The sequence below is a fragment of the Staurois parvus genome, unplaced genomic scaffold (genome assembly GCF_062004578.1).
Source record: "Staurois parvus isolate SC_StPar_1 unplaced genomic scaffold, SC_StPar_1.0 ptg000131l, whole genome shotgun sequence".
Taxonomy (NCBI): domain Eukaryota; kingdom Metazoa; phylum Chordata; class Amphibia; order Anura; family Ranidae; genus Staurois; species Staurois parvus.
The window spans coordinates 5,991,323-6,015,021 of record NW_028317927.1 but is presented as its reverse complement, the minus strand read 5'-3'; the positions used below and the strand labels follow the sequence as shown (position 1 = coordinate 6,015,021).

Genomic DNA, 23,699 nt, shown 5'->3' with positions numbered 1-23,699 from the left:
TACATATGGAATTATGAAAAGCATGTTAAAAGTCAACTTCACCCAAATCTAGTATTTTACCTAAGGGTAGACACTGGAATATTTGTTTATTTCTGGCTTTTTCTTTTATTCATTTTAGGTTAAAGAAAATAAACTCTGGCAAAGCCTTCTAATTCCCATGGTGAGCAGTCGGCAGTGGCACAGCTACAGATTTAGGGGCCCTAGTTGCAAGAAGAACCCACTCATCACCCCCCCCTTCCCGCACAAACAAACACACATACACACACACACTTTATTGCTTTATTGTGCATAACCCTGTTGGCACCAGTTTTACTAGGTGCTCCCAAATCCTACTGAGCCCCCTTTTATATTGTACCCCCATTGATCCTTTACTGTGCATTCTTCCAGCTTCCTCATTCCCTTTAATGTAAATTGCCCCTCTGCTTACCCCTATTTAGTGTGTGCCTCCCCCAACAAGCCCCCCCTTCACTGCTTTAAAATAAAACTCACCAACAGGGAAAAAAATCCCACAACTCTTCCACAAGTATGTTACAGGGATGGAAGAGAGAGCATCTTCCTCACATTACACATGGCTAAATATACAGTCAGGTCCATAAATATTGGGACAGCGACACAATTATAACATTTTTGGCTCTATACAGCACAACAATGGATTTGAAATGAAACAAAGAAGATGTGCTTTAACTGCAGCTTTAATTTGAGGGTATTTACATCCAAATCAGGTGAACGGTGTAGGAATTACAACAGTTTGCATATGTGCCTCCCACTTGTTAACCCTTTGAGGACCAAGGGACGTATTTGTCCCATGTTTTTAATTGCGTGTATCATCTGATTAAGAACTTAAAACTCTTTTTTTTTTGGTTTGAGTCAAAATATTAGTTCTTATTAACAAACAACAAATGGATCTAGCTTTTTGCCAATTATTTCATGAAATGGCTTGGTTACAGCAACTGAAGTGTACGAACTTTAACCACTTCCAGACCGGACACTTTTACCCCCTTCCTGACCAGGGCAATTTTCAGCTTTTAGCGCTATCACACTTTGAGTGACAATTGCGCGGTCATGCAACACTGTACCCAAATTAATTTTTTACCATTTTTTTGAGATAGATAAAGCTTTATTTTGGTGGTATTTATTCACCACTGGGATTTGTATTTTTTTTGCTATGTAAATGAAATGTCCAAAAATTTTGAAAAAAAGTGTTTTTTTTATAAAATTTTGCAAATAAATAATATTTCATCATAAATCTTAGCCAAAATTTATTCCGTTATCTTTTTAGTAAAAAAAAAAAAATCCAAATTAGTTTATAAGCAAAAATTATAATTTTTAAACATTTTTTTTACATTTTTTTTTTTTTTTTTTTTTTTACATACTGTCACCCTAGCAGTACAGTGTCACCATGGTGACACTGTACTACTTGTGAGGGGTGATGAAGATTTTTTTTTTTTTTTTTTTTACACTGATTGCTTTTACACCCATATAGGATGTAAAAGCAATCATTTCTCTTTCTCTCTGTGTGCATTCTTGCACTCATTGAGAAGAACTGAGTGAGCTGTGATTGGTCACAGCTTGTCACATGGTACAAGGCTTTTGTGAATAGCCTTGTACCATGTGACCTCTGTGATCATTCACAGATTTCACACATAGTAAGCAATGATGTCAGAAGTGACATCTTGCTTACTACTTTGCATGTGATCACTGATTGGTCAATCAGTGATCACATGATCGGGACCTCGTACAGAGGTCCCGTCCGATGATCGGTGTTTCACTGTGTCCGGAGGACACAGCGGGCACCGGATCACGGTGCTGCGCGCTCCCAGGGAGCACGCACAAGCAGGGTGCGGGGAGGCCGTTTATAGGCGGCCACCCAACCCTGCAGTGCCACCGTCCGGCCGTTTATATACAGCGGCCGGTCGGGCAGTGGTTAAAAACAAAAAAATTTATCCTTTTGGCGTTCCAAAACCTTACGGTCCTCAAAAGGTTAAGGGACCAAAAGTAATGGGACAAAATAATAATCATAAATCAAACTTTCACTTTTTAATACTTGGTTGCAAATCCTCTGCAGTCAATTACAGCCTGAAGTCTGGAAAGCATAGACATCACTAGATGCTGGTGATGCTCTGCCAGGCCTCTATTGCAACTGTCTTCAGTTCCTGCTTGTTCTTGGGGCATTTTACCTTCAGTTTTGTCTTCAGCAAGTGAAATGCATGCTCAAATTCAGGTCAGGTGATTGACTTGGCCATTGCATAACATTCCACTTCTTTCCCTGCAGTATGCTTTGGGTCATTGTCCATCTGCACTGTGAAGCGGCATCCAATGAGTTCTGAAGCATTTGGCTCAATATGAGCAGATAATATTGCCCGAAACACGAAATACAAGAGAACCAGTTCCATTGGCAGCCATACATGCCCACGCCATGACACTACCACCACCATGCTTCACTGGTGAGGTGGTATGCTTAGGATCATGAGCAGTTCCTTTCCTTCTCCATACTCTTCTCTTCCCATCATTCTGGTACAAGTTGATCTTGGTCTCATCTGTCCATAGGATGTTGTTCCAGAACTGTGAAGGCTTTTTTAGATGTCGTTTGGCAAACTCTAATCTGGCCTTCCTGTTTTTGAGGCTCACCAATGGTTTACATCTTGTGGTGAACCCTCTGTATTCACTCTGGTGAAGTCTTCTCTTGATTGTTGACTTTGACACACATACACCTACCTCCTGGAGAGTGTTCTTGATCTGGTCAACTGTTGTGAAGGGTGTTTTCTTCACCAGGGAAAGAATTCTTCGGTCATCCACCACAGTTGTTTTCTGTGGTCTTCCGGGTCTTTTGGTGTTGCTAAGCTCACCGGTGCGTTCCTTCTTTTTAAGAATAGTCCAAACAGTTGTTTTGGCCACACCTAATGTTTTTGCTATCTCTTTGATGGGTTTGTTTTGTTTCTTCAGCCTAATGATGGCTTGCTTCACTGATAGAGCCAGCTCTTTGGTTCTCATCTTGAGAGTTAACAGCAACAGATTCCAAATGCAAATAGCACACTTGAAATGAACTCTGGACCTTTTATCTGCTCATTGTAATTGGGATAATGAGGGAATAACACACACCTGGCCATGGAACAGCTGAGAAGCCAATTGTCCCATTACTTTTGGTCCCTTAACAAGTGGGAGACACATATGCAAACTGTTGTAATTCCTACACCGTTCACCTGATTTGGATGTAAATACCCTCAAATTAAAGCTGATAGTCTGCAGTTAAAGCACATCTTGTTTGTTTCATTTCAAATCCATTGTGGTGGTGTATAGAGCTACAAATGTTAGAATTGTGTCGATGTCCCAATATTTATGGACCTGACTGTATGTGCACACATGGGGAAGTATCACTACACTTGACACAGCTTACCTACACAGCTCTGCTGTGAATGCTGTGAAAGTTCTTCAGATCACTCATTATCATGCATATTCTGCTTAATTCGGTAATTTTTGTGGCATAAAAGATGGACCGGAGGAAAGTAGAACCATTGTTACCCTTGTATCTGCTCCACTGATGGTCACTTAGTCAAATCATTAAAGAAAATGGTGTATAATTCATCTCACTTTCTTACAACAAGGACTAAAATATCAGTTCTGGGTTAAGTGGACCTTAAAAGTCACTAGAAAATAACTACACTGCTCAAAAAATTTTAAACACATCAGATCTCAATGGAGAAAATATCATGCTGGATATCTATGCTGATATGGACTGGGGTAATGTGTTAGGGACGTAAGGATGCCCCATCGTTTGATGGAAATGAAAATTATCAACCTACAGAGGACTGAATTCAAAAACACCCCAAAAATCAATGTGGAAAAATGATGCAGCAGGCTAGTCCATTTTGCTAAAATTTAATTGCAGCAACTCAGAATGGTACTCAGTAGTTTGTATGGCCCCCACGTGTTTGTATGCATGCCTGAAAATGTCGGGACATGCTCCTAATGAGATGATGGATGGTGTCCTGGGGTATTTTCCTCCCAGATCTGGTCCAGGGCATCACTGAGCTCCTGGACAGTCTGAGGTGCAACCTGGTGGCGTCGTAAGGCCCAAAACATGATATCCCAGAGGTGTTCTATTGGATTTAGGTCAGGCGAGCGTGGACCCATTCAATGGTATCAATTTCTTCATCCTCCAGGAACTGCCTTCATAATCTTGCCACATGAGGCTGGGCATTGTTGTGCACCAGGAGAAACCCAGGACCCACTGCACCAGTGTAGGGTCTGACAATGGGTCCAAGGAATTCATCCCGATACCTAATGGCAGTCAGGGTGCCATCCTTCTTCAGACCCTTTCACGTCTGTCACATGTGCTCAGGGTGAACCTGCTCTCATCTGTGATAAGCGTGGTGCCAGCAGTGGACCTGCCAATTCTGGTGTTCAATGGCAAATGCCGATCAAGCTCTATTGTGCCGGGCAGTGAGCACAGGGCCCACTAGCAGATGTTGGGCCCTCAGGCCACCCTCATGAAGTCTGATTCTGATTGGTCAGAGACATTCACACCAGTGACCTGCTGGAGGTCATTTTGTAGGGCTTTGGCAGTGCTCATCCTGTTCCCCCTTGCACAAAGAAGTCCTGCTGATGGGTTAAGGACCTTCTATGGCCCTGTCCAGCTCTCCTACAGTAACTGCCTGTCTCCTGGAATCTCCTCCATGCTCTTGAGACTGTGCTGGGAGACAGAGCAAATCTTCTGTCAATGGCACGTATTGATGCGCCATCCTGGAGGAGTTGGACTGTCTGTGCAACCTCTGCAGGATCCAGGTATCGCCTCAAGCTTCCAGTAGTGGCATTGACCCTAGCCAAATGCAAAACTAGTGAAAAACAGCCAGAGAAAATGAGTAGGGAAAAAAATGTCAGCGGCCTTCCCCTGTAAAACCATTCTTGTTTTGGGGGCTGTCTCGTTGTTTCCCATCTAGTGCACCTGTTGTTAAATTCATTAACACCAACGCTGCTGAAACTGATTAACAACCCCCTCTGCTACTTAACTGACTAGATCAAAATTCCAGGAGTTTAATTGACTTGATGCTATACTCTGATTAAAAAGTGTTCCTTTAATTTTTTTGAGCAGTGTATTTAAAAGTAAAATTTATCTTTGATCCGATTTTGGATTAAGCATTGCAGTTCAATATATTACCACTAGATGGTACTCAAGGCACACTTAAAATATTTGTTTGGGATTTTTTTTGTCAAACAGCAGTGGAGGGCTGTTAGGTGGATTGTGACCAAATCCTTTATGAAATTCTAACACAGAGGATTATGCTGTATATTTGCAGATATACATGGTGCAACTGAAAAGTCATTCGGTCCCTCCTCTTTTCATTCCCTGTGTTTCCTGCCATTCTTTATAGCTATAACTCAAGTTGGTCTTTGGGTCTTGAAGTTTCTTTGCAGTAGAATAAGTACACCTCTCATATAGTAGATACTATGGTGTGTGAGGCTGCAGAACCTGGGAGTGAGTCTTGGGACTTGTGCCTGCAGCTGCTTCACTCTTCCACCTTTATTACACTTTCTGATTTTAGTTACAAATGTCCAGAAGATGGAAAACAAAAAACAAGTAAAAATATTACAGGGAATTTAAAGCAAGAAACTGTAAGTTACAGCTACTGCTGTACACCCAACCATATACGGGGACACTGCTAACAAGGAATGTTCTGAGTAAACGTTTATTAACCCACACTAAACACCATTCATTTCTTGTCAATCTAGCACCTAATAGCCAGTAAGATCTATATGCCGATTCACACATGTGCAATTCGGATTTCAAGGTCTAGTTTCAGTGCAGATTGCAATCTACTTGTTCAGTGGTTCAGGACCATTTTAGTGGCACAGCTGTGGATTGTACTGTTCCCAGGTTCAGAACCGGTTTAGGTGCGGTTTTGCAAGGCTTTTTTGGTTTTGCTGAGGTGGCGGGGGGAGGAGAGAAAACTGTGCTTAAACCTGATCCTGAATTGAAATCCTAATCCTAAACTGCAATCCTGTACATAACTGATGACATGTGCAGTTTAGAACCAGTTCCCATAGAAGTTAATAGCCTATAATCCGCACCCGAACTGGAATGCACTGCTCAGAAATCAGACAGGTCTCTTTTCCAATCCTCACTGCCAGTGCACTGGACATATGTGAATGGGCACCACAGGAAGCAATATTATTTCACATCATGTGGATCAGATGCAGTTCAAACCACATCCAATCCATATATATGTGAACTGGTACTTAGCCTAATGAAGAAAAACGGGAATGTGTTATCATTTTCCAAACCAATTAAATTCTGTTTGTTTGAAATATGGTCGCTTGAAGTTCTCAATATTAATTGCACTCCATGCATTGTGTGGTTGTTATGCTGTTAGGTATGGACTTTTTGGATCTTCCTCCATATGAAGGGGAGACAAGAGTAGGGCATGCTCTTCAAACTTACTAAGAATTTCACAACACCCAGTTTACCAACCAATACAATGTTAAGGCAATTGGTCACTGACCATGATAGCTCAAAAAGGTGTTTCTTTTGTGCTGTGCTACACTAAATTTGATGTTGCAGTTGATCATAGTCTGGATGGTTCCCTAGGTAGCCCTGTTCACATCTGTGAGTAGCAGAACAAGGCCATGTGATACAGAGCCAGGATTACAAATAGAGAGGATTTGTTAAATGCCCTATTAGATAAAATGTATCTTATTTTGCGGAGTTAAGGTAGAACTTCAATTTCTAAATACACTGTTATAAAACCTATATTTACTGTTTACTTGTTACAGTATCTCACAGAAGTGAGTACACCCCTCACATTTTTGTAAATATTTTATTATTTTTTTCATGTGACAACACTGAAGAAATGACACTTTGCTACAATGTAAAGTAGTGAGTGTACAGCTTGTATAATAGTGTAAATTTGCTGTCCCCTCAAAATAACTCAACACACCGCCATTAAAGTCTAAACCGCTGGCAACAAAAGTGAGTAGACCCCTAAATGAAAATTTCCAAATTGGGCCCAGCCATTTTCCCTCCCCGATGTCATGTGACTCGTTAGTGTTACAAGGTCTCAGGTGTGAGTGGGGAGCAGGTGTGTTAAATTTGGTGTTATCGCTCTCACTCTCTCATACTGGTCACTGGAAGTTCAACATGGCACCTCATGGCAAAGAACTCTTTGAGGATCTGAAAAAAAGAATTGTTGCTCTACATAAAAATGGCTATAAGAAGATTGCCAACACCCTGATACTGAGCTGAAGCAAGTGTGGCCCAGACCATACAGCGGTTTAACAGGACAGGTTCCACTCAGAACAGGCCTCGACATGCTCGACCAAAGAAGTTGAGTTCTTAGCGTCATATCCAGAGGTTGTCTTTGGGAAATAGATGTATGAGTGCTGGCAGCATTGTTGCAGAGGTTGAAGGGGTGGGGGGGCCAGCCTGTCAGTGCTCAGACCACACGCTATTCACTGCATCAAATTGGTCTGCTTGGCTGTCGTCCCAGAAGGAAGCCTCTTCTAAAGATGATGCACAAGAAAACCCGCAAACAGTTTTCTGAAAACAAGCAGACTAAGGACATGGATTACTGGAACCATGTCCTGTGGTCTGATGAGACCAAGATAAACTTATTTATTTCAGATGGTATCAAGCATGTGTGGCGGCAACCAGGTGAGGAGTACAAAGACAAGTGTCTTGCCTACAGTGAAGCTTGGTGGTGGGAGTGTCATGGTCTGGGGCTGCATGAATGCTGCCGGCACTGGGGAGCTACAGTTCATTTAGGGAACCATGAATGCCAACATGTATTGTGACATACTGAAGCAGAGCATGATCCCCTCCCTTTGGAGACTGGGCCACAGGGCATGATAACGACCCCAAACACACCTCCAAGATGACCACTTCCTTACTAAAAAAGCTGAGAGTAAAGGTGATGAGACTGGCCAAGCATGTCTCCAGACCTAAACCCTATTGTACATCTGTGGGGCAACCTCATATGGAAGGTGGAGGAGCGCAAGGTCTCTAACATCCACCAGCTCTGTGATGTGGTCTTGGAGGAGTGGAAGAGGACTCCAGTGGCAACCTGTGAAGCTCTGGTGAACTCAATGCCCAAGGGGGTTAAGGCAGTGCTGGAAAATAATGGTGGCCACACAAAATATTGACATTTTGGGCCCAATTTGAACATTTTCACTTAGGGGTATACTCACTTTTGTTGCCATTAATGGTTTTGTGTTGAGTTATTTGGAGGGGACAGCAAATTTACACTGTTATACAAGCTGTACACTCACTACTTTAAATTGTAGCAAAGTGTCATTTCTTCAGTGTTGTCACATGAAAAGATATAATAAATTATTTACAAAAATATGAGGGGTGGACTCATTTCTGTGAGATACTGTAAATTACTTATATGTTCTTCAGTCATTCTTGTGGTTTACACATTTCTACCACACTGCATAAAGAGCCATAATGGCCAACTCCAGACTTTTTAAAAATGTTGTAGATGTTTTTATTTCTGTGCCCTTACTGGGGATATTCACCATCACTGATAGTGAAACAAAGGCAGGCACAGATGGGATATAGCTCAATTATTTAATAGACTGGGGGAAAGTTAAACTCTCTGTCAGATTTTCATTGATGTCTGTATCATCCTGTCCTGGTGACACCTATATACCATTTTGTTTGTCCTAGTGGAACCACAGGGCCACAAAAAGTAATCAAACTTTGACAGAAATTCTCATTCTTACCCACACTGTCAAAAACTAAAAAAAAAAACATTTTGGCTGTAGTTAGACTTTAAAAAGGTATTATATAGTCCTCATATGTGGACAAATAATTAGGTTGAAGTAGGAACCAAGATCTGCAGCCTCCTCTCACTAACACTCATGAGTCAAACGCAAGGCCTGCAGGCTAAAGCCGGCCTGCCAGGCCATTTCTTGTGGTCCTTGCATCTCTCCCCCTTGTCTCCGCCCCACCTTGTCTCAGCAGACAGCAGCAGAGAGGAGGACAGAACTGCTCCTACAGATCCTGCACATCTCTGTGCACCCACAGACCCCCTTATCTCCACCTCGCCTGGCCTCAACATTCAGCTGACTCCAGCAGCTGACTCCAGCCCTCCTCTGGTCTTCCTCCAGACCCTGCACTTTCTGTTTCTCAGCTCCGCCTCCCAGCTTCTTTCCGGCAGCAACACAAGGTAAAAGAGGGTGGAGGACTCTTGACTTATGATGGTAGTGGACTCTTGACATCTAATGGAAGGGAGGGGAGGCGTGGGGTGCTCTGGACATTTGCTTATAATTATTATGAGAATAATACAATTCTATACCAGTTGAAAAGGAGGGTTACATACCACTGTTATCATCCACAAGAAACTTTTTTAGGTACTGCTTAGACAAAACACTATGGCAAAACCACATGCTGTCTGAGCAGTCTCCAGTAAAGTTTATTGTGGATGATACCAGTGGTGTGCACACTCCTTTTCAGACTTGCATCATCTGCTATAAGAGTATAAGTGGGCTCCATGCTGGTCTGTGCCTACCCTATACTGCTTAAATCCTACGTTATCACTAAAACCATTAATAATCAAATGCAGAGGCAATTATTTAATATAATTAAGAATACATACATTTATATAGTCTTACAGATACAACCGGCCCTTTGAGGGCAACCATAATGCTGATGTGACCCATGATGAAATAGAGTTAGGCCCCCTGCTCTGAAGCCTTTAAACCCTGAATAAAGCATATACTTACTGGAACCCAGGAACAGAGAGACAGAACTATGAGCAGCATACAACCTATAGGCTGGTGTGTATCTAAAATATCTTTGTGATCAAAGACCCCAAAAGATGCAAAGAAAAGGAGAATCCTAGCAAGAATCCTGGCAAAGTTCTGGCAAGTGTATTTGGTAGGAGTGACAACAGTATAGTGGATTACAAGTGCTGGTCTCTTCTAGGTTTGGTCACAGTTACCTACACTACATCTTCTATTCCAGGAGATTTGTTTATCCCCTTATTGTAAGTGAAAATAAAACATGAACAGTTTCACAATATTCTTTCTTAAGTTTTGCAATTCAAGTAAAGACACTCAATGCACAGTATGGGAAATACATCAGTACAACACAACTGAGATAAAGTATTTAGATACTGCTTTTATTCATATTTTAAAGATAATATAGGTAGGAATTTTCATGCACAAACACTTATAAGTCACCATTATCATTTTTGGCAAAAGAATGGGCTCAGATTAACCCCAAAACTGCCAGGGGCATTTCCTGAATGACACCATACTCTGGCACATGTAAGGGATAAGGATATTGAACAGTGTACAGCATAGACAGTCTATGATTTTTAATAATTCTTTTTTTTTTATTCTTTTATGTCACAAGGCTTACATTTGGGTAGCTGCCATATCTATGAAAGGGAATGATGGCTGTGCAAGTATTCTGTATAGATCGTGAACTTTAGTGTGTAATATAAACATGCACCAGGAACCAAGAAAATGCAAAAACAGTCACACATTTTACAATACTGAGGGGATTTTGAAAAGGTATGTACAAATTAACAATGCATTTACCACAGTAGGCAAGACATTCATCTCTACACAGAAAACACAAGGTTGTGAAATTTATCAAAACATGATAAATTTTTTTTCTCTCAACAGTAAAAATGTGCACACCATGTAAAAAAATAAAATAATTAAGAAAGTACAAATAGTAAAATGTTACATTCAAATTACAGAATGAGTTAAGTCTGGATCAACACAGGAATTGAAGAAACAGAAAGACAAAGCTCCTCCGTGGATAGAGCGGCGGATGACTTTGTTGACTAATGGCAGACACAGAGTAGACTGTACGAGGACAGACACACAGAGCGGACGGCAACAGATGACAGACAGAGAAGTGGAAAGTATTTGGCATGTAGAATCAGATGACGTCATTCACTACTGGGTAACGGTGGTACCTGGCTCTGTAGGTGTTCATGGGCTTGCCTGAGGGGAGTTACTGAAGGAGGAGGCACACCTGACGTGGAAGCAGATCGACCTAATCTGCAGCTGATTTTCATTTCTGTGAAAGTAAAATATCAGCAGGTAGACAGATCAGTGACATTAGAAAAACTGCAAATCCTTGTCAATTAGATAGAAAACAATATGGTTTATATTTATATCTAAAGCAAGTGTTTTGTCACTCAAAGTTAATTGCATCCAACGCACATCTACAGTGCACCACAATGCACCTGCACATAGAGAACTGCGCAAATACATATACACTCACCGGCCACTTTATTAGGTACACCTGGTCAATTGCTTGGAAACACAAATTGCTAATCAGCCAATCACATGACACAAACTCAAAGCATTTAGGCATCTAGGCATGGTGAAGACGACTTGCTGAAGTTCAGACCGAGCATCAGAATGGGAAAGAAAGGGGATTTAAGTGACTCTGAACGTTGCATCCTCCACTCCTTCTGCACAGCTGGGACCTCCGGCCTGCCTCCTCACACTTTGTCTACAGACTGGACTCCCCGTGTCCTAGGACACTGCCGCCGGCTGCTTCTGCCAGATGCCTAATTTATGAACAGTGTATGAGGACTAAAACTGTGCCACCTTTACTTCTGTTTTGAAAGCCTGAGTATGATTTGTGCCAAAAGCATTACAGCACTTTTTGGCTCCTGTGGTTGAGCTGATTCCCCCCAGGATTAGAGGATACCTGCCCCAACTGGTGGATGGATGGAGCTGCAGGAATAAATCCAGAGCTGTCATTATACCCCCAGATGTGTGACATAAACAGATGTGCTGATTTATTTGCAGTCTGGTGAGTGTACATCCATCCGAGGCGGTGGATTCTCTTCATCAATAACCGCACATTTGCACTTGGATAAAGGACATTAGCAGTTTTCACTGCCTGCTGTATGATATTTATGGTTGTCACGGACTTTCAGTGATTTATTTGATTGCACTATTCACGCACTTGTTTGCACTTTATATATTCAAGTATGATATAAGATATTTATGTTTCATGAGTTTACAGTGCTGCACCTTTATGATATACGTTTACATTGGTACAGTTACCGATACTTTAAGTGCTAACAGTTATTCATTTATCCGTAAATAATTTATTTACATAATTTTATATATACCTTTTTTACAACTTGCTTTTATACTCTCTATTTATGTGAATTTATGATTATATGAATTATTACCTATATCCTACAGTACTAACGACAACTAGGTATAATACTAACTATAAGATCCCATCATATGCGCTCCCTTATATTTCTTTATTCTTTATATGTTGCATGGTTGTTGGTGCCGGACAGGCTGGTCTGAGTATTTCAAAAACTGCTGATCTGCTGGGATTTTCACGCACGGGCGGACTGACCATTTGTAAACTCTGGCACTGCCCGAGGGCCCAGGGTCTATAGGGGGCCCCATGAGATGCCCCTGGTACCTTTTTCATAGGCTTTTTTGAGTTTGGGCAAGGACACAGGGGCCCCATGATCCCCTATTGCCTGGGGGCCCAATGAGTTGTCAGTCCGCCCCTGCGCACAACCATCTCTAGGTTTTACAGAGCATGGTCTGAAAAAGAGAAAATATCCAGTGAGCGACAGTTATGTGGATGAAAATGCCTTGTTGATGTCAGTGGTCAGAGGAAAATGGGCAGACTGGTTCAAGATGATAGAAAGGCAACAGTAACTCAAATAACTACTTGCTACAATCAAGGTATGCAGAATACCATGTCTGAACACATGTTGAACCTTAAAGCAGATGGACTACAGCAGCAGAAGGCTACACCAGGTAGCAAGGTGTACCTAATAAAGTGGCTGGTGAGTGAACTGTGTGCATGCATTGTATTACCTAGAAATAAATGATGCTGGAGCTAAGGACCTATTTGTTCACACTTAATGGTGCATTGAGAGCCCATGAATGGGCTGTCTAAAGCAACACACCCTATTTCCAATGGGGTTGTTACTAAACGCAAATAGGCTGTTTACTTTGCAAGGGAATTGTCCCCAGAGCATAGTGAATGCGGTGAAGTTTCCAATACTCAATAATGTTCAAGAAAAATATAACATTTTCCGTGCACATGATTTGATAATGGAAATCACCAGAGCTTCACCTCATTCACCAAGCTCTGGGGCAAACGTCTTTGCAAAAATGCAACATCCTTTGCAAAGTGGAGTCTATTTGTCCTTAGCAAATTAATCCATATGGGTTAAACAGCTTATATGTCTATAGGGTCAGGGGATGTAATCATAACGGTCACACCCCTTCACTTACCTTCTGTATGCATGCATTAAACCCACACATAGTGTAATAGAACTTTATTCACCTTCAGCGGTCTCACTATGGGGGTATGGGGGGTGCAGACTACACTCTGGTGACATCCGCCAGAAGAGTGACACCATCAAGTAGATATATTCTGGGCTATGACTGGAATGAGGTGACAACAGCAGAGGAGGAGTGGTGACCTTTGAGCAGGGAGGACATGAATGGTCGGTTCTCTGTCCACCTTGCCCCGCCTCCCCTACCCCCATTGCAGAAGTCTGGCTCGGTCCTCCTCCTGGATGTAGTGACATCATCACACAGTGTGCACTCCCCGGTTGTCCTGGTAATGGGTTGTTGTCTGCTATGCGGAGCTGGACAGAGTGATGGTGGCTGGGGGAGAGGTGAGAGACCCTCCTTGGGGAAGTGCAGAGAAATTGTATTCAATGTGAGATTGTGGGGTGCAGGAGAAATAAACTTGAAGTGGGGGGGCTGCAAGGGAATTATAATTGTGTAGGGGAGGGTAATTATAATTGAAGGGGGTGCTGCAGGGAAATTCTAATTGTGGGGCAAGGGTATATATAATTGAAGGAAGGGCTGCAGGAGAATTATAATTGAAAGGTCGGGCGGTGCAGAGGAATTATGATTAAAAAGGGGGGGCTGCAGGGGAATTATATTTAAAGGAGGGAGGATTATAATTTAGGGGGGTTTGGGGGCAGCAGGAGAATTAAATTGTGTGGGGGAAGGGTAAATAAAAATGAGGGAGGGGTGCAGGGGAATTATATGTAACAGAGGGAGATAAGTGAGGTTTTAAAATAGGGGGGTGTTGTGGGGCAATTATAACAGGCTGGGGGAGTGTGGAGTAATTAAAATGGGGTGGCTGAGGGATTACAGTATTATATGGTAATTATAGTAGTGGAGTGGGGGATTTATGATGGGGGGTATGTAACTGCAATGGGGGAAATAGAAATACTCTGGGGTAATTATAATGGGGGAGGGTTGTGGGGTAATTAGAACTATGAAGTGTGTGGGTGTGTGTGTGTGGGAGGGGTGAAGTAATTACATGTAATGTGGAGTAGTTATAATTGGGGAGGGGGTCCAGGGTATTTAAAATGGAGGAGGGGCGGTTGCAAGGTAATTATAATTGAGGGGGGTATTGCACGAAGATTATATGTAACAGAGGAGGATGTGTGAGGTAATTATAATGGGGTGGGGTGTTGTGGGGCAATTCTAAAAGGCCAATTATAAATTTATGAGGGGAAAATCCCCTTTGAGCAGGTCTACTGACCTATCATTCATGTTTACTAAAATAATTGGATAAGTTCATTTGTGCCTAGGGCAGCATGATATCTAAATGGGCTCCTGGCCTCTGAGATGAGGCACACGACCCTAAAGCTTTTGGTTATGCCCCGGTTTTATAATACTACCATGGTGCTAGGCAGGCTACTCCACAACAGTAACCCTGTCATCATGAATCCAACCTGAAAGTGTCTGCACCTGATATGCAGGATGGTCAGGGGTGCAATAGGACAAAGCTGTTACTGAACTGCAGCAAAAAATCAGATCTCTTCCCCACCAGAAAGAGCTGTGCTGTGTGGAAAAGCAGTGGAAAAGTCAGAACTGGGAGAGAAGAAATACAACTGAGTTGGCAGGTAAAACAGCTCTAATATTGTATTCCATCTGTATATTTTACTTTTTTCCTGGAGTTCAGCCTTAATGTTCACATAGGTTGTGTCCTATATTGTTACCAATGCATGTGCATTACAGTAAAGCACTACAGATTATGATGGCATGTATAATAGACTGTAGAAATATACAAGAAAATGTATTATATTCTCTAATGCTTTAATTTAGTTTCTCTTTTGCTAGAAAGCACATTTCTTACCAGAGCCATTGCTTCCTGCTAACATGGTTGGACTGACGGACGATCTTCCAAGTCTGCTGGAAACATGAGCTGGGCCTGGAGTTCCATCCCATTCTTGAGCTTTCACCGTCTCTCTGGAGGATGGTGAGGAATGGTGACTTGATCGTTCTTTGTTTTCCAGCTTTGGTAAGGGTTCTGTGCTATGACTCCTGACCTTCATTTCATCTGGTGGTTCTAAAAAAATTGAATAAAAGATAATATAAGAGTACACAATGAACACACTAAGGCCAGGTGTAAATCTATTCTGGAAAAAGATTTCCTTAAAGTGTAGAGCTTTTTACCAGTAGTTTCTTTGTTTCTTTTGCCAAAATAATTATCACCTCCCCTTTACCATTTTGGTTTTGTTATACTGTTTATGACACATGTGCAGTTAAGCGCACATTCCCGACCTGCTCCTGGAATCTGTAAGATGCTAAGAACAGAGCCAAGTGCAGGGAGGATGTAAGTCCATTGCACATGTACAGGAGTTACCTTATTAGTAGCCACCAAATGGTTGAAGAAAGAAGATGCTGTGTTGGAACAAGCAGTGGCAGATGGAGTAGTCACATGGATCATAGAGCCATCAGCACAGGAGGATAGCAAGCTGAGAGTTAAATTTGCCAAGATGTGCAAGTAGGCTATCCTACGCCTACTTGCTCATTATAGCAAGACCTACTGCCATCATAATGGTGTGCTATTCATTTATATTGCCAAAAGTATTGGGACACCCCTCTAAATCATTGGATTCAGGTGTTCCAATCACCTCCATGGCCACAGGTGTATAAAATCAAGCATCTAGGCATGCAGACTGCTTCTACAAACATTTGTGAAAAAATGGGTCACTCTCAGGAGCTCAGTGAATTCAAGCGTGATAGGTTGCCACCTGTGCAATAAGTCAATCTGTGAAATTTCCTTGCTACTAAGTATTCCATGGTCAGCTGTTAGTGGTATTATAACAAAGTGGAAGCAACTGGGAACAACAGCAACTCAGCCACGAAGTGGTAGGCCATGTAAAATGACAGAGGGGGGTCAGCGCATGCTGAAGCGCAGTGCGCACAGTGTCTGCAAAGTCATAAGCTAAAGACCTCCAAACTTCGTGTGGCCTTCAGATTAGCACAACAACAGCGTGTAGAGAGCTTCATGGAATGGGTTTCCATGGCCGAGCAGCTGCATCCAAGCCTTACATCACCAAGTGCAATGCAAAGTGTCAGATGCAGTGGTGTAAAGCTGGCTGATACTGGACTTTAGAGCAGTGGAGATGTTCTCTGGAGTGACAAATCACACTTCTCTGTCTGTCAATCTGGCAGGCGTGTCTGGGTTTGGCGGTTGCAAGGACAAGGGTGCTTGCCTGACTGCATTTTGCCAAGTGTAAAGTTTGGTGGAGGGAGGGATTATGGTGTGGGGTTGTTTTTTAGGGGTTAGTCTTGGCCCCTTAGTTCCAGTAAATGTAACTTTTAAGGCATCAGCATACCAAGACATTTTGGACAATTTCATGCTCCCAACTTTGTGGGAACAGTTTGGGGATGGCCCCTTATTGTTCCAACATCACTGCGCACCAGTGCACAAAGCAAGGTCCATAAAGAGTGAGTTTGGGGTGGAGGAACTTGACTGGCCTGCACAGTCCTGACCTCAACCCGATAAGACATCTTTGGGATGAATTAGAGTGGAGACCGCGAGCCAGGCCTTCTCGTCCGACATCAGACACATGTCATTCACTTCTCATCATTCCCACAGACACACTCCTAAACCTTATGGACAGCCTTCCAAGAAGAGTTGCAGCTATCATAGCTGCAAAGGGTGAGCCAACTCAATATTGAACCCTACGGAATAAGACTGGGATACCATTAAAGTTCATGTGTGTGTAAAGGCAGGCGTCTCGATACTTTTGGCAATATAGTGTGTGTATATATATATATATATATATATATATATATATAAATAAAATTCCCCCCCCCCCTTTCCAGAGGAAGGACTTAGGTTTATTGAAGCAAAAGATGATGTACCAACATCCATCTGGTGCCTCTACCAAATTTACCAACCATACCTCTAGCATGTTAATTAACTTAATGATCTGAGTGGGAGAGCTCCTTGATTTTCTGTCTCAAACACAAATAGGTGGACAAGAACTTTCAAACAATTATGCTCTACTGCATTGCACAACACTGTCATCCTAACATACCAAGCTTGTTATAGGAGGGAGCACATGGAAATGACATTGTCAGTGTGGTGCTGCTCCTTCATTATCCTAAAGCAGGATGGGGCATCGAGAGGGTAACACCACTGTATACCTAACTTTAACAAAGTAATGTCACTCTCCTGGCTATGCAGCAATGAAGGACTGTGTAAATCACGTAATTAGCTGAACTGAATCACAAATATTTTGGGACACACAAAAGTGCACGCAGGCCTAAGTTCAACTGCAAGAGAATCTGTCATTTTTCAAACAACTCATTTATCAAAAACTCTACTTCACAGGGCTATTCTTCAGTCAAACAGCCATGTTGATTCTCGGTTAAGAGTCTGATATACAGCCTAACATTAGAATATCCCACCTACAAATCCAAGTTCTATATTAGTGCAACCCTCGCTTATATCTTCTAGAAAAGGACAGACTCCATCTGTGACTGTCAGAATTTCAGAAGAGAAGGAGAGGCTGAATAGTGTCATTAGAAGGATGTGGCTTCAACTATGAATTCAAGTGTTCTATCTAGACATTAAAAGTATAAACATCATGGAAAAGAGGTGATATAGAAGTACCTGCAAAACATGTTACATATTGACTCTAAGGTGCTGAATAGAGAAGAAGTTTAGCATTGTTACAAACTTTCTCTGGCCACCCTCCCTTTCTAGTCCCCTCAATACATTTTAGTGCCCCTCCTCTGCACTCCCTTAAACTTGAATGGGACAAACCTGTATTGAAGCTGGACTGTCCTATTCAAATCTATGGAGCATTAGAGCACAGGTTTGGACAGCCCAGCACAAGATTGTTACTGACAGTGCTGCAGAAAGTGCAAGAGGCCACAATCATTATGGGGGGTAAGTATGAACTGGTGTGTGTGTGTGGGGGGGGGGGGGGGGTATAGATAAATGTATTGAGGAGGCTAGGGAGGGGGGACAGAGGGTATTTTGTACTTTCATCACAATTTGATTATCCTTTTTTTTCTACTCTTTTGATTTGCATGCATACCCACTTTAGCTTTGTGTGAAGCTGACCGTAACTGGTAGCCAAGGTGCCTGTATTTAGAAAAAGCATTTAATAATTTACAGGTCATAAGGAAAACATTTTACCCTGTTTTGCTAAAAAGAAAAAAAAAGATAAATCCTGCTGATCTGATTTGCACGCACGCACCAAGATGACTCATACCATTTCAGGCCATCTTTAAAGTGAAATCCATGCAAAATAAGTATGAATTTCAATATTTTTTAAGATGTTGACTCTTCAAAATGAATTACTTTATTTAAGATCCTTTAAACAAGATCAAAGTGGGGAAGTCACAATGGCATGAGAGTTGCAGGGATTTCGACATAATGCTGACCATATATGGGTAAATATTTTCTGCTTTTTTCATATTTTGTGCAAAGGTTTGCCTATGACAATTCATTAATTTCTCAATTCATCTGAACGTGCCAGGTTTATTTGTCTGATCAGTGAAAAACACACATCATGTATGGCAAACAGAGTCTGTCGTAAAAGGTGACACAGGTTTGCTGCTGGTCACAATAGAGCTCATACAAATAAAGTGGCAATGTAGATAAAACAAAATTGTGAATAAAAGCTGAATTTGCAAAAAAGAACATTGAACACTGTTCTGATGAACAGAAATTGTCCCCTATAGTCTCTTCAGAAACCAACACTTCTGGAAGTGTCAATCTCCTGTGTCCCCTGGTGCAGTCAGTGGTATCTCCTACTGATCCCAACATAAGTCCAGAACACAGTAGTTATTTAAGAGTCTGTGGAAGGAACCACTGTGCAGCAGGGGATACAGGAGATCGACACTCCCAGAAGTGTTGGATTCTGAAGAGACTTCGGAGGACAATTTCTCTTCACTAGTTGGCTGCACAAGCAGTAGAAGAGGTATCTACCTTCTTCTTTTCAAGTAGAGCTTTCATTTTAAATTTCTTTTTTAAAGACAATGACATTTTATTGGTGAACTGCAATGCTTTTTGTCCAATGTTATTATTTTTATAAACTTGAATTGTGGTATTTATGTTTTTTTTTTGTATTTTACTCAGGTTTGAGAAGGAAAAAAACATTATATATATATATATATATATATAAACACACTATATTGCCAAAAGTATTGGGATGCCTGCCTTTACACGCACATGAACTTTAATAGCATCCCGGTCTTTGTCAAAATACTTGCAATAATCCTGTTTCTGAGCTCTGCAGGCAGTTCCTTTGGCTTTTGCTCTGATACAGTACACATTCTTAGCTGTGAGATCTTTTATAGAGAGGTGTGTGCCTTTCCAAATCATGTCCAATCAATTACATTTACTACAGGTGGACTCTAATCAAGCTGTAGAAACATCTCAGCAATGATCAAGAGAAATGGGAGGCACTTGAGTGAAATTTCAAGTGTTGTTGCAAAGGCTCTGAATATTTACACCAATGTGATATTTCAGTTTTTACTTTTTCATACATTTGCAAACAATTCTAAAATGATGTTGTCACTTTGTCATTATGGAGTACTGAGAGAAGATTAATGAGGAAAAAAAGGAATTTAAACAACTGTAGTATCAGGCTGCAGCATAAGATTGGAAAAGTGAAGGGGGTCTGATTACTTTATGAATGCACTGTATATACAGTGTAGAGTTGTAGACAAAAACATTATATATACAGTATATATATATATATTTTTTTAAGGCAACATCTTTCTATATCAGACATTTATGGATTCTTACTGCCTCGTTATCAAAGAACCCTTTGGCCTGTTGAATGTCATCTTGGGAAGTATTTACAACAAGGCGTGTGTAACAAAAGGCTGCATACCAAGATCCTTGTCTTGGGAGTTCACACATACCTCCTAGTGGTGGGGCATGTAGATAAAAGAGCCTCAGCCCAGATTCTCTGGTGACAGGAAGATTAAAAGGACAGATTACTTCTAGCCAGAAGGAAGAAACCGGATGTGGATTGAAATGTTGACCTGGGTTATAGCATTGTTGGCAATATAGCAGTGCCCCCTGGTGGAGACAACATACTTCCAGGAGGATGGCTGGGGTAATACAATACTTCCTAATGAGTAGGGAGGACAGCCCCTTAAGAGTTTTGGACATTCGCTCATTGGATGAAGGACTACACTAGGAAGGTCAAGGGTGTGTGTGTGGGTAGTGCCTGAGAGGGCTTTTAAACACAGTTCTGGCCATGCTTCTCTCTCTTTTTGTTCACCTTTTCTATCTGGGACCCAGCTAAAAGATACTAAGCTTTGAGGACGAACTTACTTAACGTATCATCTTTGATTTTATTCCCATATACTCTGTAATATTGGTTAAGATTTCTCTGTTAGTGTTTTACTTCCTTTGTAAATAAATAAGATCGTGCTTCTTTGAGCATTGAGTTTGTTATTTTAGCTAATATTGCAGTATGTTACGTCCATCAATATTGTGAGAGCTTAGATATAGATTTACTAATTAATTATAGGAACCGACAAATAGTACATAATTCTGATAAACGGGGGATTCCAGAAAACCACCCCCCTTATTATTTATTTATATGACAAAGGTCATTGTCGGTAGAACATGGTTTCAAATCATGCATTGCACGGAAGGTTCCCCTGCTCAAGTCATCACATGTCCAGGCCCGTCTGAAGTTTGTGAATGACCATCTGGATGATCCAGAGGAGGCATGGGAGAAAGTCATGTGGTCAGATGAGACCAAAGTAGAACTTTTTAGTCTAAACTTCACTCGTCGTGTTTGGAGGAAAAAGAAGGATGAGTTGCATCCCAAGAACACAATCCCTACTGTGAAGCATGGGGGTGGTAACATCATGCTTTGGTGACAGGATGATTGCACTGTATTAAGGGGAGGATGAATGGGGCAATTTATTGTGAGATTTTGAGCAACAACCTCCTTCCCTCAGTCAGAGCATTGAAGATGGGTCGTGGATGGGTCTTCCAACATGACAATGACCCGAAGCAGACAGCCAGGATAACCAAGGAGTGGCTCCATAAGAAGCATATCAAGGTTCTGGAGTGGCCTAGCCAGTCTCCAGGCCTAAATCCAATAGAACATCTTTGGAGGGAGCTGAAACTCGGTGTTGCTCAGCGACAGCCCCGAAACCTGACAGACCTAGAGGAGATCTGTGTGGAGGAGTGGGCCAAAATCCCTGTTGCAGTGTGTGCAAACCTGGTCAAGAACTACAGGAAACGTTTGACCTCTGTAATTGCAAACAAAGGCTTCTGTACCAAATATTAACTCAGGTGTTCAAATACTTATGTTCAGCAGTGCAAGACAAATTTAATTTTGTTTGTTAAATTCTGTCTCTCAGAGTGGGAATGCACCAACAACGTGAATTTCAGACCCCTCCATGATTTCTAAGTGAGAGAACTTGCAAAATCGCAGGGTGTTCAAATACTTCTGTTCCTCACTGTATAAATATATATATATATATATATATATATATATATATACACATACACACAGTTAGGTTCATATATATTTGGACAGAGGCACAATGTTCATACTTTTGGCTCTGTATGCACCAGAATAAATTAAAACAAAACAATCCAAATGAATTTGAAGTGCAGACTTTCAGCTATAACTCAAGTTGCACATAAATATCAAGTACAAACTTTAGGAACTGCAACCATTTTTAGACACAGTCCCTCCATTTTCAGGGGCTCAATTTAATTGGACAAATTATTATTATTATTATTATTATTATTATTATTATTATTATTATACAGGATTTATATAGCATTCAATAGTTTGCACAGTGCTTTACAAAATGAAGGCAGACATTACAGATACAATAAAATTTGGTATAAGAGGAAACAAATGAATTGGAAAAAGGGTTTAGGAATTACAACCCTTAAGAGTAGCCATCCCCCCTTTTTCAAGGGACCAAAAGTAATTGGACAAATTAATATAATCATAAATAAAATGTTAATTTTTAATATTTTGTTGAGCGTCCTTTACTGGCAATGACTGCCTGAAGTCTGGAACCCATGGACATTACCAAGGTGCAAACCATTCATAAGCCTGAAGAATAGAAAAGCCAGATTAAACTTTGCCAAAAAACATCTAAAAAAGCCAGACTAGTTCTGGAAAAGCATTCTTTGGATGGATGAAACTAAGAATAATCTGTACCAGAATGATGGGAAGAAAAAAGCATGGAGAAGGCTTGGAACACCTCATGATCCAAAGCACACAACGTCATCTGTAAAACATGGTGGAGGCAGTGTGATGGCATGGGCATGCATGGCTTCCAGTGGAATTGGGTCATTGGTGTTTATGGATGATGTGACAGAAGACAGAAGCAGCCGGATGAATGCTGCAGTGTTTAGAGATATACTGTCAGCCCAGATTCAGCCAAATGCAGCAAAGTTGATTCACAGTACAGATGGACAATGATCAAAAACACACTGCAAAAGCAACCCAGGAGATTTTGAAGGAAAAGAAGTGGAATATTCTGCAATGGCCAAGTCAATCACCTGATCTCAACCCAATTGAGCATGCATTTCACTTGCTGAAAGCAAAACTAAAGGCAAAAAGACCCACAAACAAAGAACAACTGAAGACAGCTGCAGTTAGAGCCTGGCAAAGCATCAGAAAAGAGGAAACCCAATCTTTGGTAATGTCCATGGGTTCCAGACTTCAGGCAGTCATTGCCAGTAAGGGATTCTCAACAAAATATTACAAATGAACATTTTATTTATGATTATATTCATTTGTCCAATTACTTTTGGTCCCTTGAAAAAGGGGGGGTGGCTACTCTTAAGGGTTGTAATTCCTAAACCCTTTTTCCAATTTGGGTGCACATACTCTCAAATTAAACCAGAGAGTGTGCACTTTCAGCCCATATCCATTATAGCACTATAGCTTGAAAGATTTTATTTTTCATGCAGGTCACAGAAGATAACAGTTACTGTAAATACATTTTCCAGCCTCATTTGTATAGTACTAGTAAACTCAGATTTCTTTTGTCTCCACTAATGGTCTGCATTGTGTGTGGTGCTGGAATAGTGAGGATGTTTCATTTGTTCACTCCTTTTGAGATCATTTGAGGTTGTATGGCACAGAGCCAGCATTTAAGCTCTCGCGCTCTCTCTCTCTCTCTTTCTCTCTGAGTTTCATCAGGACTCAGGAGCAGTTCTTTCTAAATGAAATGCCCTTACAACAGACAGCCTCTTGAGGCATGTGGGAACATAGATCCAAACTGAAGACACTCAGCTTCTGTAACTTGTTTGACCCTGAATATCTGTCTGGAGTCAGAAAACTCACTGGACAAGACAGGATGTGTGGCAAGCTAACTAGATTGGCCCATTAAAGCATTAATACAACACTGCAAACAGAATTTCCTTACTTAAATTTGCCAAGTAGCACTAAGACACATCTAAGGAATTTAAA

At 41.3% G+C, this 23,699-nt stretch overlaps 1 protein-coding gene across 2 annotated transcripts in view; it reads right to left on the bottom strand.

Moving 5' to 3' along the window:
• NYAP2 (neuronal tyrosine-phosphorylated phosphoinositide-3-kinase adaptor 2) overlaps positions 1-23,699 on the bottom strand; it is a 233,000-nt gene that overhangs the window by 4,455 nt on the left and 204,846 nt on the right. For both annotated transcript variants that reach the window (XM_089672579.1, XM_089672580.1), the window contains 2 exons: positions 15,113-15,325; positions 10,926-11,029 (listed from right to left, as the gene is read on the bottom strand). In XM_089672579.1, coding sequence (XP_089528705.1) covers positions 10,926-11,029; positions 15,113-15,325 — 317 coding nt within the window. The remainder of the gene's footprint in view (positions 1-10,925; positions 11,030-15,112; positions 15,326-23,699) is intronic.